The sequence below is a fragment of the Colletes latitarsis genome, chromosome 9, assembly GCF_051014445.1.
Source record: "Colletes latitarsis isolate SP2378_abdomen chromosome 9, iyColLati1, whole genome shotgun sequence".
Lineage (NCBI taxonomy): Eukaryota > Metazoa > Arthropoda > Insecta > Hymenoptera > Colletidae > Colletes > Colletes latitarsis.
This window is the reverse complement of record NC_135142.1, coordinates 20,939,814-20,956,954: the sequence shown is the minus strand read 5'-3', so window position 1 is coordinate 20,956,954 and position 17,141 is coordinate 20,939,814. Positions and strand designations below refer to the sequence as shown.

The following is a 17,141-nucleotide window of genomic DNA, read 5'->3' as shown; positions in this document are numbered from 1 at the left end:
ACTTCAATTTAAAACGAAACAACGTAATATTCTTCTCACTTAGGGATTTTAAGTATGTAACTAAGAATTCTTAAAGTCATGTTTTAAATTAAATTAAACAATTATAATTGCTTTAAAGCAATGCTAATAAATTATAACGTTCTTTTAATTTAGTTTCTTAATATATATGAATTCATGAAACCTATATTGCTGCACACAACAAATACAGATATGTATTTTTAATTTCTATTGAATTATTAACAAAAGCATTTTCAAACACTATTATGTCATAATAAATAATTCAAACAATAATTAAAATTTACAACACTTGTATTATTCACATTTCAATATATTTGTCTGGTATAGAAATAAATAACTACAATTTGTTATCGATGGAGCAGAGGTACATATCAGTACAAAGTTCTTGGGAAGACCGTAATTGCATTTAGCGTTAGCTGCAGTGTTCCGTCTATCTGATTGGTTCTCTTCGGCGTAACGTCCATTACTCTTCTAGGAAGTTTCGAGAACGGGTACGGGCACTAATATTGGTGAGAATTCTATGCATTTATAACAGTTCGTCAAATACTAGTACGTGGAGCAAGACGATCGTTTACGGCACGCGAATATTTCCCACGAGCGGTTTTCTTTCTGCTGATACAGGTAGGATTAAACGGCAATGTAATGATCATAAGAGTATATTAGAAAATGTGCGCAGGCGAATAAAATTTTCGTCATTGAACGATGCGATCGATTACGAGCTCGTGAATTTTTCTTGGGATAGGAATTTACGTAGCATTAGAATGTAAAGTCAAGTTACGATAGAACATTTGAAGACACTAAAGAGTATATTAACGTGATTTCAACGCAGTTTCAATAATTTTCAAACTTGACGTGGACGTTTGAAGGTTGAATACTAGTTTTGTATACGCTTAAGCATATTGAATATTACGAAATATGAGTCAATTAATTGTGTTATTCTACTAGACTTGTGCGCGCCCGTGACTCGCACTTTAACGTTGAAAAATGGTGGATTCTATATTCTTTACTCGTGTCAATACGAAATGCGGTTGAAGTTGTAGTCTATATCTGTCACTTAGATACGAATAATATTACAATATCTGCTTCCATTTGTGCAATTTGAAATGTAAAACAGTATTAATGTTCCGCTTGACATAATAATTATTCTGAAATTTATTTTCTTTCTCGTACATGGTCTTAACCGGCAGCCAAACTTTCAATGTGGTATATTCATGTATGCATATATATACAGTAACGAAGGATCTAGAAAGTGTTAGTGTTCTTTGTTCATGATAAAATGAACAGTGCGTTATACCGAAACCACGTTTCAATTTTCTCTTCCGTATCAATTAGTAACATTTTCCTACATCAAAATGATCCCCGTCGCCATTTTGAAACCAAAGACGCACATGGATATAATGTACCAGATAGTTCTACGAACAGTTCGTAGGATTTGAAGTTTAATATATCCATTACAAAGTTTTCGTTTAACATGAAACCGCTTTAAAAATTTACCAATTTCACAACTATTTAGTAATTATAGTATGTCTGTAATAAATTTGTATTATTATTAAAATTAGAAATACTTAAAATTCAAGGTCATTGTGTGCAATTCCATTTTTGAATCAAGTATATTGCGCATTTAAATATTGATAGAATCACAGATGACAAAGGAATTTTATCTGGGTATTTAATTTAAGCATAACAAGCACAGTTTTAGAGTATATTAGGTTTTGAAGTTTTTCCTGTCCTATGATGGAACAGTATTATTTAATGAAATTTTAATTCAAATATGCAAAAGTGTTTGCTTAATAGAATCAGTACATGTATGTTTTGTGCATTACAAGGTCAAATAATGATTGGTTTCTTTGATGAAGTATTTTTTTCTGTTTACAAATCTATTTTGTAAATGTTCATTTCTCATATTAGCCATAAAATATGCTTCTAATAAATGAATTACACAGAAACAGAACTACAATTACATTTGTTGGCATTGTTTGTATCAAAACTACAAAAGTAGCATGGTTGTGTTCCACTCAAACAATTAATAATAAATATTTACAAAACTGAAAAAAGTATTAATTTTACAGAAATAAGTAGTGTCTTTTTTAGCAGCTATTGAGTTATTATTTAGAAATTACTATTAGATTTAAGTACTACTATTGATTCTTCAGCATAGAATGCTGAGTACTGTTTGCATTATATAAACTCAGATTAATATTTTTTTCATGAAAGGGATTGATCAGATATGTTCCTAGTTTTATTACTTTTTGAAAAAAGAAATAATCATCACTTGATATATTAGATATTTAAAACAAATCATTCAGTAATGTTATATCCTTCTGAAAAATTTCTATGTAAATAGTGTGTTTAAATACTATCTTACTAAGGATTTAATGTTCTGTTAACTGGGAAAGGTTTTAAATTTGAAAATTTGGAAACTTTAAAAACTGAGAATATATAAAGTAACTTTTTAAAACAAAGGTACCTAAATATCTGCTGCTTATAGATACAAGAAAAAATTGTTCAACTAAAGTCAAGGGTAGTAGAGGAAAGTGTTTAACTATGTAATGTTCAGAATTTTGTTGTATGTAGCTGTATGTAGGAGAATATCTTGACAAATAATAAGTTATTGTTTGATTAATCAAATTTACTCTTAAAGGAGTAGAAAAAATTCTGAGAGCATTGAGCTATTTTTTGTTTTTATTTTATTCTTTGCAAATAATGAAAAATGCTTCTTTCATGCAAACTTATTGTTTCATTAAAAATGTCTATTATATATGTTTAAAGTTTTTGAATTTTTGAGTTTATGACCTTTTATGAGTCAAAAGTCAGAGATCAAGATTATATAAGCATCTTTGTGTGATCAGTATTTATACTAAAATTTTTAAATCATAATAAAGTAAGTATTAAATTTATTTATTATTAGCAGGGGTAGTACTAACATAACAATAGCAAATCGGTTTGAGCAGTGAAAAATAAGTTATATTGAAAATGGTGAAAGAAACAACATATTATGATGTGTTGGGTGTGAAACCTGGGTGTACGCAAGAAGATTTAAAAAAGGCTTACAGGAAACTTGCTTTGAAGTTTCATCCTGATAAGAATCCTAATGAAGGAGAAAGAGTTAGTATTACATTCTTTTAAATGCAATATATTAATTAATCATTATTAAAGGATTAGTAAGCATTATTATTTTTATTGCAGTTTAAACAAATCTCACAAGCATATGAAGTATTATCGAATCCTGAAAAGAAGAGAATTTATGATCAGGGTGGAGAACAAGCTTTGAAAGAAGGTGGTGGCGGAAGCAGCGTATTCTCTTCGCCCATGGATATCTTTGACATGTTCTTTGGACCAGGTTTTGGTGAAAGAGGCAGAAGGAGAGAACGCAAAGGTCAAGATGTTATACATCAATTGTCTGTTTCGCTAGAGGAACTATATAAGGGCACTCTTCGCAAATTAGCTTTGCAGAAGAATGTTATTTGTGATAAATGCGAAGGTAGATATTATTTATCAACAGTTATTGAAAATCTTGTTTAAAATGCGAAATCATATTTGTTGAGGAACTATCGATATTAATTGTTTATTCTTTGTTAATTATTTGTGTATAGGTATCGGTGGTAAGAAAGGCTCTGTGGAACAATGTTCAACATGTCACGGATCTGGTATGCAAGTTCAAATTCAGCAACTAGGACCAGGAATGTTGCAACATCTGCAGACTATGTGTGGAGACTGCAAAGGTCAAGGAGAACGTATAAATCCACGTGACCGTTGTAAACAATGTGGTGGCAGGAAGACTATTAGAGATAGAAAAATTTTGGAAGTTCACGTTGATCCAGGCATGGTAGATGGACAGAAGATTGTTTTTAGCGGAGAGGGCGATCAAGAGCCTGACTATGAGGCGGGAGATATTGTTATTCTTCTAGAAGAGAAGGAGCACGATGTTTTCAAGTATGTAGTTATAGTGATATAAGTATGTCAGTATTACAGTGATCATTTTAATTATATAGTAGTATGTTATGTGTATTTATTGTTGTGCTATTTTAGGCGTACGCGCAACGATTTGCTCATGAGAATGCAACTAGAACTCGTAGAAGCCCTATGCGGGTTCCAAAAGGTTATTCGTACTTTAGATGGAAGAGATTTAGTAATAACTTCACTTCCTGGAACCGTTACAAAACACGGGGACTTCAAATGTATTTTGAACGAAGGAATGCCGATGTACAAAGATCCTTTTACGCGTGGCAGACTTATAATTCAATTTGTAGTAAATTTCCCGAAAACTATTGACCCCTCTGTTATTCCAATGCTTGAACAATGTCTACCTCCAAGGGAAGAGGTTATGATTCCAGAGAGTGCAGAGGAATGTATACTTACGGATTTAGATCCAGAACAGGAAGCAAGGCGAAGAGATCAACGACAGGCGTACGAAGAAGACGAAGGAGGCCCCTCGCGAGTCCAATGTGCCACACATTAATTTGATTACATCAATGTCAATAAATATGGTCATTCTTTCATTTTAAACTTTTGTCCCATTCGCTCGATTCTGAATCGTATCGTATGTATTAACAGAAGGAAAAAATGCGGACATATAGGAAAGTTCTTCAAGACGAATGAAATGAATCTGGGAGAAATATCTACATATGTGCACGACTGTGAAAACCATAAGGAATCACATTAATGATTCTATTACAAGGATCACACTTCAACACCGAACTGTATAGAAAGACTGTTGACACAGTCGACGATACATTTATCATCACGCCTGAATTAAACTAAATTTTGGTGAAAATTAGTAAACTAATTATAATTAGTTAATCGCTTGCTGTAGAAAAGTATTAAAAGAAAGATGGTACTTATCATTAAACGGAGTGATAAGAAAAGGTGAACATCTAACGCGACATTATGTAACGTTAGTACTAACCGCAAACATAATCAATTGTATCATGTAATGATGAACATTCGGGTGACATTCTGCTACTTGTGAAATTATTTCTTTATAATTAATAATTAGCAGTTTTCAACACTGATCAATGTGGGCATATTGAATGCTAAAAATAAAGTTAGACAGTCGAACGAAACTAGTACCTTGTTTATATTTGTGATTCCCTAAAGTTCTCTAAATTATTAGCATTTGATTATGCGAGCTTCTTAAATTTAGCTCGGTGTCTATATTAGTAATGTAATGATTATGAAAATAGTATGGAATATGTTTACGAACACGCAATTGCAAAGAATGAAAATTAACAATGCCTTTCGTATACTTCATTACAAATTTCTAGATTGCTTTTCCTTTAAATTTACGTTATTCCATTACGTATAGTGTTTAATTTTGTCGCTTAGGGGCTATTGATAAATGCACATTTCGATATTGATAATTGCACGTTTCGATATTGATACGAATATTTTAAGTTTATGTTCATCAATAGTACAATATACAAAAGAAAAATGTGGTTCCTGTGTGTGTGAATAGACTGCTGCGCGTATTCAGAATTACTGTTTATTGCAATAAAAAAGACGTTCCAGTATACACTTATAATTCTAATGCTGGAATTGAAAGTAAAAAATGATTAATTTTTTGAAATTCTATTTACTAATATTTACATGAGGCTGCTTTTGTATAACATCTTTAAATGAACGTGTTTTGTCTGTTCATTTATAACAAAACTAGTAATGCGCATGAACAAATGTCCTTTCTAATGATCGTAAGTCTGTACTGTATTAAATTAAATACGTCTTCGATACATTCGCATAATTTACTGTACACGAGGTGATGTACTCGCTCGCAATTACTATAGCGAATTTAAATAGACGTGTATTGTAATCTTATTTATTATAGGTAAATTGGTGATCGATTAGTACTTTTTTGAATCGTCTCAAATAAATCGGAAAAAATGTAATGTGAAATACGTCAAAAAGTTCATTTTTGTCGTTTGTTTCACCTTTGACCCTTTATGTCCATGTTGCGTTCCTCATTATTGGTTCATAATCGCTAACGGAATAATTCTCTCTTAAAATTGAAAATTTTATCTTAAAATTACTGAAAAATATTATGAATAGCAGTTTCTAGTCGTTACGGTCGTTATTTCACGGTATTTCACATCGAAAAAAGAATATTTCAAATTGAAAAAAATAGAAGATTTATTACGACATGCACACTTGAACCAAATCCGTATACAAATATAATTGGTGTCGTTCATGAGAGATACAATGTTAACGTGCCTTTGAGTTACGTAGAATTGCCTAACGATGGCGATATAATCGCAGCAAGGGTCGATGTTTTTGTAACGTGCGTATATGAGTGCCCGAAAGCCAGCAGTCGAGATGCCGCAAAGGTTTCTGGGTATGCGGAGGGAGCCATATTTTTCCAATATCAGTTATGCGAAAACAGCGTACGCATAGCATCTGCAGAATGGAATTTCGTTCAGTAGCCTGCGTGGATTCTGTGTTTTACTAGAGGAATTGATTACGAAGCAGACGACAAGGGATCAGTGTAAGAAGACGAGACGACTGGGCTAGACAGAAAATAATAAGCGTGCGTTTCCACGCGATCAAGAACCGAGGTTCAGTGAAAACGATGAGCGCGGCCCGCGCAGGTGTTCGAGTCGAGAAGAGGGTTAGTTAACTTAACCCGAGTTCGTAACCGCGACCGGTGGTAGTGGTGGTAGTACTAGTGGTGGTGGTGGTGGAGGCAGTGGTGGTGGTGGTGGTGGTGGTGGTGGTGATGGTGGTGGTGGTGCTACTGCTGCTGTGACGATGACACAGCGTCATAACACGACGTACGTCCGTCCGTGCGATTTAACGCGAGTTGTTATGGCAGTATAAAGTGTTTTTGTACCGAGAGTGCGTTCGCGCCATTACCGATCGAGCGTGTCGTGTCTCGGTCACGATTAACCTGTGCGTATTCAGTGTCAAAGGAGATGGCTTTCTTCTTTAGTGTGTGAACGAAGATTCGGAGTAGCATATTTTTGGAGTGACAGTGGCTCACGATGACATAATTAAGTTCCATTCATCGTTTCTTCGTTGAAAAGTGAGTGCTTATATGTGAAACGGAGTAAGCAGAACTGTGACCGCGAATAATGCGACGGGACCGTGGCAATGACACAACGACGTCACCGTTGACTTTTTTTAAACGTTAAATATTTCTCATTTGCAAGTGTTGCGTTAATTTTGATCAAGGTCAATTCGAACGTTGCTCATCGGCGCCTGCAACGTTTGGAAAATTTCCTACTCGTGACTCCGGTTTTCTAGCGTAGCGTGCACGCATTACGAATAACAGCGTGTTCAAGAGTCTAGGTTAGTTCGATGCTTAGCCCCATTGTGTTGTTTCGACGCGACTGAATCAGCGAGCGAGACAAATGGGTGAGTTGTCGCTTTGTAAATTGACCTTGCGAATATCAGCAGAGGCGTAATTTCCTAATAAACAGAGTTACTTGCATGCTCTTTATCGAGCTGGTACCGAGTATGAAAATAACGAGGAAATAGTTTGACCTTGATATTCTTTATACTGTAAATCTCACCGAATTTATTTAAGAAAATTTGATTTATGGGTCAACGGGAAGGAACTACTCGAGAATTCCTTATCAACGGAGAAAAATTTTGTGGAACCGTGTAATAATTTCCAGAAATATATATATATAAACTAATGTTCTCCGAGAGAACAATTTTTCGAAAGGAAGACACGTCGACCGAACGGAGAGCCTTCGAATCATCGTGTTATTTTCCTACATTTTTTAATCGTTCAAGGAGAAAAGAAACAACGTCGACGTTCTTACTGTGATTCCCGATGCATCGGAATTTCGAATAACCTCAACAAAACTAGTATAATGGTGGAATGTACAGAATCGCTGCGGAGAGGTTAGACGGGCATTGACCGGTGAATAGCGCGTGTCTGTCGTCCGTCGGATGCTTTCCAGTTTCAAAATCTTGGCACCGTTATTGTACGCCTCAGTGGTCAGCTGCGAAATAAGCGTTTTGCGTGCATACGTATATATGCGACCGTAAAATTTTTCAACGATAATAAAGAAAAGTGAAAGAGCAGCCGGTCGGTGAACTATCCGTTTGGCATGCCGTACGCGGTGAAGCCGAGGATGTCGAGCGACGAGAACGTGCACGGCAGCTGCAAGATTCCGAGCATCAGTGAGCGTGCGTGGCCAGGAAGAAGGACCGAAAGAACATAGTGGGTTTCGGCGGTGCAAGGCGCGTGATCATTTCCGTTTACGGAGGATGCGGCAGGACCTCGAGGTACCTACACGTAGGCGTGCTACCTGCGTTCCAGTGATGTCGGTGTCGGGGTTACCTGCAGCGCTGCTGGACCTGGACCATGGCCGGCAAGCCTGAGCAGCCGTCCACGCACCCTGCTCCCCCAAATCACAGTCATCATACTCATCATCAAGTACACCATCATCAACATCATCAGCATCACCAACAGCAACAACAACAGCAGCAGCAACAACAACAGCAACAGCAAGATCAACAACAACAACGTCCTCAGCACGCACAGGGGATCCAACAGAACAGCGTTCTAGTCTACGTATCGGGGGAGAATTTTGCGTACGCGACGGCGGTCGGTCAGAATGCCGCCGCCGCTGCTGCTGCTGCTGCTACCGCAGTCGGCTATCAATCTCCGCAGCAGGCGACGTACACCGGCATTCTGCCGCCTCAGGTGGCGACGGCGGCGGCGACGTTTCCCGCCAAAACCGCCATATACTGCAACGATAACAGCGGTACCGTTGGAAGCACCGCCAATAACTGTTGCCGGTTAAAGCCGCCGGAGTACGCGTCCGCTGACGGTGACTCGAGCCGATCGACGCGCACATTGTCCGCGGGCAACGTCGAAGATGAAGAGGATTACGGAACGATCGTCTCTAACAACGGTTTACTCTACAGGCAAGCGAATTTTGTTCAAGCGACCAGCACGTCCGCGACCACGACGATGACGTGCGTGGTGTCGGCGTGCGACAACAAAAATGCAGCGAATCGAGCCACGTTGGAGAACGAGCCCGTCAATACCGATAATCTCGCGACGAACAACGTCGAGCCGATCGGCAGGGTGAACGGCAGCGATATGGTACCCAACAAATTATTTCCATCGAGAATCCACAGCGAGATGTATCCGGGTGGAGCAAGACTGGCGGACGGTTATAACAATAACGGTAGGATCGCGCAGGGGAATCTCGGGGAGGGTTGCGTCGGGTTTCTGAGCGACGACGCCGCTTGCGTCGCTTACGTGCGACAGGGTAACGAACCGTCGCAAACGTCCGCGAGTGTTTTTCAAGCCGACGGTGTCGAGCAGCGCGTTGATATGGACGAGAAGAGCCGGCAGCAGGACGCTTTCCAGAATCAGGCCGGCTCGTCGCTTTCTTCGTCCTCTTCGAGCGTCGGTGTCGGCGGTGGCGGTAGTGTTGTTGTTGTTGTTGGCAATGGTGGCGGTAGTGGTGCGGTTAGCTGCGACTCCGTTCGATCCGATACCGGTGAATCGTCGACCTATAGCAGTCTGAGCAGTCCCGAGAGTCAAAGTCAATCGGCACACGACGGTTTGTCGGCCGCCGCGGCGACGGTTAGCGGCGGTAGTGCATGCGCGCAGCAGGCTGCGCGTCAGCCGCCGTTGTCGTGCATCAACAACTCGAACAGTAATGACAATGCTGGTCAACAAAATGTAGTGCTTACGATGAACGGTAGTGCGGTGGTTACGCAGCAGCAACAGCAACATCAACAAGCGATTACAGTGCCACGTGGATGGAAAAGGATATGCACCAACGGGGTCATCATTTACATCAGGTCAGTCTCTTTTTTTCTTTTCCCGAGGCTTTGCCTTTTCCTTGTAACTTAACCTCTATGTCAATAACCGGCCACGAGGGTACTCTTTTTCCATATTTCGTTGAAACATTTTCAATGTACTTGTTGCAATACCGCTAAACTACTTTGGATTTTTAACTTTGAATATATTCATTTTTATCAGTAAATTAGTTTTTATACCATAACCTCTATGTTAATAACCGACTACAAGGGTACTCTTTCCCATATCTCGTTGAACCATTTTCAATGTACTTGTTGCAATACCGCTAAATTACTTTGGATTTTCAACTTTAAGTATATTTATTTTTATCAGTAAATTAGTTTTTATACCATAACCTCTATGTTAATAACCGACTACAAGGGTACTCTTTCCTATATCTCGTTGAAACATTCTCAATGTACTTGCAATATCGCTAAATCGCTTTGGATCCTTGACTTTAAATACAGGTAACCCTCCTATAACACGGTAGATAGGTTCCTAGAAAATGCCGCGTTGTGTGAAACCGTGTTATGTGAGATCCAGAGCCAGCACAAAAAGGGGAGTTACGTTTCAAAAATTGATTAAAAACAAATATTTTTTTTTAATTCTACATAAGCAACTTAATTTTTATGAAAAATATCAATATATGTATAACACAAAATAAAAAAAAACAAAAAATATTATTTTAATTTAACGCAACCTTAATTTAGTAAATTATAATTTGTTTATATTTTTTCACGTAAAGCCACTATAATTCATTATTCCTTCGCGTCATCATTTTAAGATAATTTAGTTTTTAAATATGTTAAGCAAAAATCATGTTAAACAGTGCTGTAGAAGTACAGTGTTGTACAAAGGTTTTCGCAATTTTTTTATCGTGTTAAAGCGAAACGGTGTTATAAGATGCCGTGTTGTAGGAGGGCTACCTGTATATTTATTTCTATCTATAAATTATTCTGAATATAACATTTTTTATTGAGATTATGTACACTTCTTCTTACACTATTTATATCTTCGATCGAAGGCAATTATTGTCCTATTGTTTGGTCTTTTACATCAGATTTGATCCGGTTATAAGGTTAAATAATTTCTAGTTTATCCTCCAGTTTGAAACAATAATATTTGTGTACATAGTACTGTGCTAAAATCTTTGAAGAGAGTATTTGTTTTCAAAATACGCTTTGCGTATTCAAGTACCCCTGGTTATCGAACAACCATGAATATTTTGGTTATTGACGTAAAGTTTAATTAAGTGTGTCTGTATTTGTACCGTTTATTATGAAAATAGCCTAAGTCATATGTATATTCCATTTAGAGATAAATGTTTTTACTGCTGCTAAATGTACTGCTAATGTAAAATTTATCTAAGATCATTAAGTTTCATGAATAACTTACAATGTGCGTTTTGAACAGTTGAATAACTTATGCTACATTCATAATAATTAGGTATGCAGGGATATGATCCCTAACTTGTTTTGTTTTGTTAAAATCTGTTCCATACTAGCACACCATATTTTATAGATAAATCTTTACTAGACATTATCTCACTTTTTAATCGAATCAAGGATTTCGTGCAAATTAATGTAGTAATAGTTTACTATATAATGTAAAACAAGGATGAAAATTGTATAAATCGTGAAACGTAAGATGAACAAATTTCTTGTCAAAAGGAGACTTTTCAAAACAAAACAAAATTGATATAATACAATTGTTTATTGCAAACTGAAACATTTAGAAAATTTCGTCGATTCGCCGAATTTATCATGCATACTAATATAAAATCTTCTGGCGTTGCATATATGCAATATTTGAGAGGAACGAAACGATCGTTGGGTAAACAGTTTTCCAAGTTCCGGGTTATTCAGAATCAGCTTTCGAAGGGTTTATCTTGATGGTTTGTGAGTTGGCTGCATCGATCCGCAGTTAAATGCTCTTGCTAGAACTTTAATTTCGCTAATGGAATTAAACTGCGTCCTGTCGGGGCAAATAAGATTAACGAAGCGACTGGTAAATTAGGATAAAGACTCGGGGAGACAGTGGGTTCGCGAGTCACTGTCAGGAGAATTGTAGAAATCGTTATTCAAAAACTACTTACGTTCGTTCTGATAACAAAGCTCGCGGAGTAACAAACGCGAGAGGGTTTCATCACCTAAGCACAGACACTCGGCTGTTCTCGGAGATCTTAAAAAGGTTTTGTCCCCTTTCTGTCCTTTGTAATCTTTCCCGACGTTCGAGTAAAAAACACGTATTTTCTGGGAGCCAAGGCCTTCCGTTGAACGCCCTCCTCCGTCGTCATCCAGCACGTGGAAAGCGAAGGCGTCTTCCTTCTAACCCCTCATTGTACTTTTATGGCTCTTTTCAAAGTCCGTTCGAGGGTCACTTTCATCTTTTCTACCGCGCCTTTTTCACGGGCTGTCTTTGCCAAGATGCCACGCATCCTCTGTTGCCTTCTTTCGCTGTCGTCGCGTTCGCAAGGGAGCGTTTGTCTCGTCTGTTTTACAGTGTAAAAATTGAATCGACCGGATCCCTCGACGAGAATCGCACTAACTAAACGAACCTATACCCCACAAAGTTCTTGCGTTTCTTAATAGTCGATTATATAATAATATATTTCCTCGATCTATCTAATTTTATTTATCAAAACATATATTCAGATCGTAAATAACCTTTTTGTAAAATTTTAATCCTTGATACAGGTTGCTTTTTGTCAGGTATATAGGGTGTTCGACCACCCATGGGAAAAATTTTAATGAGAGATTCTATAGGCCAAAATAAGACAAAAATCAAGAATATCAATTTCTTGATTAAGGTTTCGTTAAAAAGTTATTAATAAAATTATTAATAAAATTTGTCCATCTACACGAATATTTTTCTCGAAAGTGAGTAGGATTCCGGGGGTATGTGTATTCACCAAAAATGATTGTAATTGACCCCCACAAACGAAAACAATTTTTCCAGAACGATTTGAAATTTTTTAATTTTGTCGAAAAATTTCACACCTTTTCGAATTTTTTTCTCGAAACTGAGTAGGATTTCGGGGGTATGTCTGTTGACCAAAAATTATTGTATTTGACCCCAGAACCTAGAAATAATTTTTTTAGAACGATTTGAAATTTTTTTTTTTCGCCGAGAAATTTAGGCACCTACTCCCTGTCGATTTTTCTGAAAAATTCCTTTTTCATTTTTAGTAATTTTGTTTGACGCCCTACAGAAAAGTTGTCTAATACTTTTTTGTAGGTACTCATGAGCTCTACTTCAGAAAAAAATTTCATTGAAATATATTCACAATTGTAGGAGTTATGGCTGTTTGAAAATTGGACCATTTTTATGGGGTTTTTCTCATTTTACGGAGTCAAGGACCAACTTTTCGAATATTTTTGCGATTTGTACATATTCTCCATCAAAATACGCGTAGTTTGCTTTTTTAAATATTAGAATCCTCCAATTCGTTCAGAAGTTATGGCATTTTAAAGATACACATGAAATTTTGGAGAAACATTTCTGGCTTGAAATTACATTTTCGGTAAGGAATTTTTTTCTCAAAAATGGTTAGGATTTCGTGGGTATGTCTATTCACCAAAAATGATTCTAATTAACCCCCGCAGACAAAAATATTTTTTCTAGAACGATTTGGAATTTTTTTTTTTGCCGAAAAATTTTTCGCTTGGTATGGAACTTTAAACGTTAATAACTTTTTAACGAAGCCTCAATCAACAAATTGGTATTCTTGATTTTCGTCTTATTTTGGCCTCTAGAGTCTCCCATTAAAATTTTTCCCAGGGGTGGCCTAACAGCCTGCATACTATAATAGAACCAGGTCTATATTATTCATGTGTAAATTCCACATCAAAGTTATTCTTTAAAATTGTCTCAATTTCTATTTGTCGAGGCCACAAACAATATACTACTTCATGTTTAGCGTCGACGGTTTCGGTTTTGTTATATAAAATAAATATTACGATTTTATTTCAAGTAGTTTTCATTCTGAAAACAAAATGACCTTGTTGAAGATTTGATCGTCGATCGAATCAAGTTGTTCGAATAAAATTTTACTCGTTCCAGTCGTACATCGGCCTTTGTATCGATCGAAAGTTGCTTCTTCGAGGTGGTTCGAGGCCCAAAGGGCAACGCCTCATGGCGTAATCGTGCCGTGGTGGCGGAGGTCTGACCTGGTCTGTCCCAAACCTTGTTAAAACGATCCTTCATGGGCTGACAAGAATCACGGTTTAAATGACGTTTAAAGGGCCCCGACAAACAAAGCTCCGCTGCCTGCAACACCGAACGACCGCGTACCCCTGTGGTCCATCGCCTTTTTCGGGTGGAATGTACCCGGGGCACATGGTCACTCTCGTTCCTTTTCGAAACAGAGTCGAGTGCTTCGACGGTCTGTCCGTTCATGTTCAACAAATGTTACGCACGGAAAGAAATTTGTACGTTGCCAGCGTGGGAGAAGTAAGAGGAAAGTCGGGCCATATGGTCGTGTAAAAAAGTTACGTGCAAGATTCGAGGATCTTTTCCAAGCGATGGAATAAGTTACGAGAACGGCGAAAAATTCGTCGTGCAGAGGAATTTGAGATAATAATATGGATATACTTTTGAAATATATATAGCCAGTGTATTTTTGCACGAATTTTTTAAAATAGGATGTGAAACAAAATTTATTCAATAATAATTGAAGCATTGGAGGCGATAAAGTTAGAATAAATTGTTGAAAGTATTAAGGAACATATTGAGATCAACTACATTTTATTAGGTGTTCAATAAATTGAATAGAAAGGACATTCGTTACTTTTTTTTGTTGATAAATATATTTAAAATGCTCCTTGTGCAGACCATACCACACGATACACAATATACATATTTTTTTGTTTAAATACAAATTTCAAGTAACGAATAAAAAATAAACAATCGTGTACCCGTTGGTGTAAAAATAAAAATTTCAATTATAGAATGCAATATTTCACAATTAACGAATAAAGATTTAACTGTTCGATCAAGTAAACGTTGGAAATAAATTGTTGTAGGTGGATTTTATTGGTTATCTATTATTTCAATAAAATTTTGTCCATCTCTGCACGATACTATGTAGCATCACGCATGTATCACATAAATGCTGCGTGTATATCGCATCTGTACACTTTTCAAAGACACATACTCACGTACGGGAAAAGATAGGTTTTATCGGTTACGTAATGATAATGTTACTATGATTGAAAAGGGAAATACAAGATGAGCTCATACACCTACGACATAAAATATTGATGCCCACGTTGCATTAAACAGACCTTTTTTTATTTATAAAAAGTGATTTTTCATACAATCTTCTGTTATAGTGAAAGTTAAATTGCGAATTATTAGTTTAATTTTAAATTCGATTTATATTTAACAAACGAAATAAATTTGATTTATAAATACTTTTAATTATGCACGAATTACGGTTTAATATATTAAATTCAGAGTCTTTAATGAAAGGAATGCAATAATTAGTAAAATTAATGTTGGTATAATCGTTAAAATAATTCCAATCAAATTATCTTTTTAATATCAAGTATAATAAAAAATATTATTATAGGCTGTACGGTTTTATAATATCGTTATATAGTTACCACAATTGCGTGCGAGTATGTTAATTACCTTGGTTGAATAAAATGATTCCAGGCGCCATTCGTACAGATGCCAGTCATGAGATAACTCCTTATTTACATTTTTCATTTTCACGAGTAAACAATTAATTCTCTAAAAAAAAAGAAAAAATATGTTTTTTATTGTTTGTTGAAATATCAAAATATTGCATCTCTATATAAACTGTACACTCGTATAATCATTATTATTATTATAAATTAGATCATTTTGCTCGTCAAGAATGATGTATTACTTCCTAAAATTGTCGTTGCGCTACACGCGATGGTACTATAGAATCTGCTTTAGGTTGCGTAATTAGTCCGTTCGCGATATTTTAATGGTTCTAATAAACTTTTACCGCGTAACCAAAAACACTATTCGCAACTGAATAAATTAAAAGCAATCGTCCAAAAGAAATAACGAAAAACATAAAGCATTTTCAAATTGGGAGAAAAGAAATTATTAAATACGATCTATTTCTTCGACCAAACCAGAGGTAGGTGACCCTCGTAAACAACAGTGGCCACATTACTCCGAATTCCCCTATTTCGAAATTCTAATACCGCTGAAACAAACAGCTCTCGGTGGTATAGAGATAAATCGTTGATATATCTCGGCCGTGGGCAAGGATTCCTTCAAAGATTCTTAGGCCTCAACATCCTCTATCAAGGGCGATGTATGGCAGGACAGATTCTCACATCGGTTCGTGTACAGGAAGCGGAGGAATGGTCGGAAGGAAGGGTAGGGGGGCACATGCGAAGGGAAAAGGAATTTCGTTGAACCGCGCTGTTCGTGCGATCATTGATTTACGATGGTACGTCGTAAATACAATCGGTGATGTACGATCATGCCTCCCATCCTCCCTTATCCCTCACCCCTACCTACCTTACTCCTGTCTTCTCTTGCAAGTTTCTTCTTCACTCTTCTTTCGCCTTCGCCACCGACGTTCCCTTTACGGACCTCTTCTTGATTTATAATACCTTACAGGCCCCTGTTGTCTTTCTTCGTTTTCTCGTCTTGTACATACCTCCTAGGTGTCCGGACTTCGTTCCCCTAACCTTCTTCCTTCTGTCGTCCACCATAGTTGCCTTCTATCAGACGAGGGTTCACCTTTGACGTTCTTTCTTTCCTCTCTTCGTTTTCTACCCTTCGTTCAAGTTCCGTCTGCCACCCACTCGGGGCAGAACTGTTAACCCTTTGTTGCAAGGTGTATCATATACGCCTAATCTTTACCTTTCAATTATAAACAGTTTTCACTCTACTCGGTAATCATATATTTCGAAACGATTGATCTTTCTGTTGTACTTTGAGGAGACTAAAATTTGAAACTTGGGAGTTAAATAAATTTTGCAATAGTTATTCGGAATATAAACTACGTGTTTAGTCATACTTTCGTCGGAGTGCATTTTGAATCCGTAGTTCGAAAATTTTTACATGGTTGGCAAAGCGGGGCTCGGAAATCTTCGTGCTCTCGTTTTAAATTTGTTTGCCTTTGAAACCTTTGATTCGTCCACTTTTCTTTCCGCGCTTTATGTAATTCCCTATTCCAAGAGAGTACACGCGGATGCAAAAATTCATCCCCCGAGTCGTGAAAAGTGTAGTCGTAGAGGGATGAACTCGTAAAACGTTCCTCGTCTCGGATTCCGCGTTAAATCCGAAGCAAACAAATTAACGCGTCGTCGGAGGCCAAAGAATTAATGACGGCGAAGTATTCATCTGTGCATTCTCGGGATTGTTCGAA

The 17,141-nt window shown here is 36.9% G+C and overlaps 2 protein-coding genes across 8 annotated transcripts in view; both read left to right on the top strand.

The window, feature by feature from the left end:
• The first annotated feature begins 478 nt into the window (after positions 1 to 478).
• Droj2 (DnaJ heat shock protein family (Hsp40) member A4-like) lies at positions 479 to 5,921 on the top strand. 2 transcript variants are annotated; one of them, XM_076772509.1, is made up of 5 exons: positions 479 to 639; positions 2,927 to 3,123; positions 3,205 to 3,499; positions 3,612 to 3,951; positions 4,048 to 5,921. In XM_076772509.1, the coding sequence occupies exons 2-5, from the start codon at positions 2,992 to 2,994 to the stop codon at positions 4,475 to 4,477; spliced, it is 1,197 nt and encodes a 398-aa protein (XP_076628624.1). In that variant the 5' UTR covers positions 479 to 639; positions 2,927 to 2,991; the 3' UTR covers positions 4,478 to 5,921. The 2 variants fall into 2 exon arrangements, with proteins under 2 accessions (XP_076628624.1, XP_076628625.1); XM_076772510.1 differs by having other exon boundaries at positions 480 to 639; positions 2,930 to 3,123.
• An 834-nt stretch (positions 5,922 to 6,755) lies between these two features.
• The window catches only part of LOC143345929 (uncharacterized), a 409,789-nt gene continuing 399,403 nt past the window's right edge, over positions 6,756 to 17,141 (top strand). For all 6 annotated transcript variants that reach the window (XR_013080350.1, XM_076773548.1, XM_076773552.1 and 3 more), the window contains exon 1: positions 6,756 to 9,780. Coding sequence is in view for 5 of the 6 variants with exons in the window: in XM_076773548.1 (XP_076629663.1) it covers positions 8,324 to 9,780 (1,457 nt within the window). In the remaining variant the exon portion in view is untranslated. The remainder of the gene's footprint in view (positions 9,781 to 17,141) is intronic.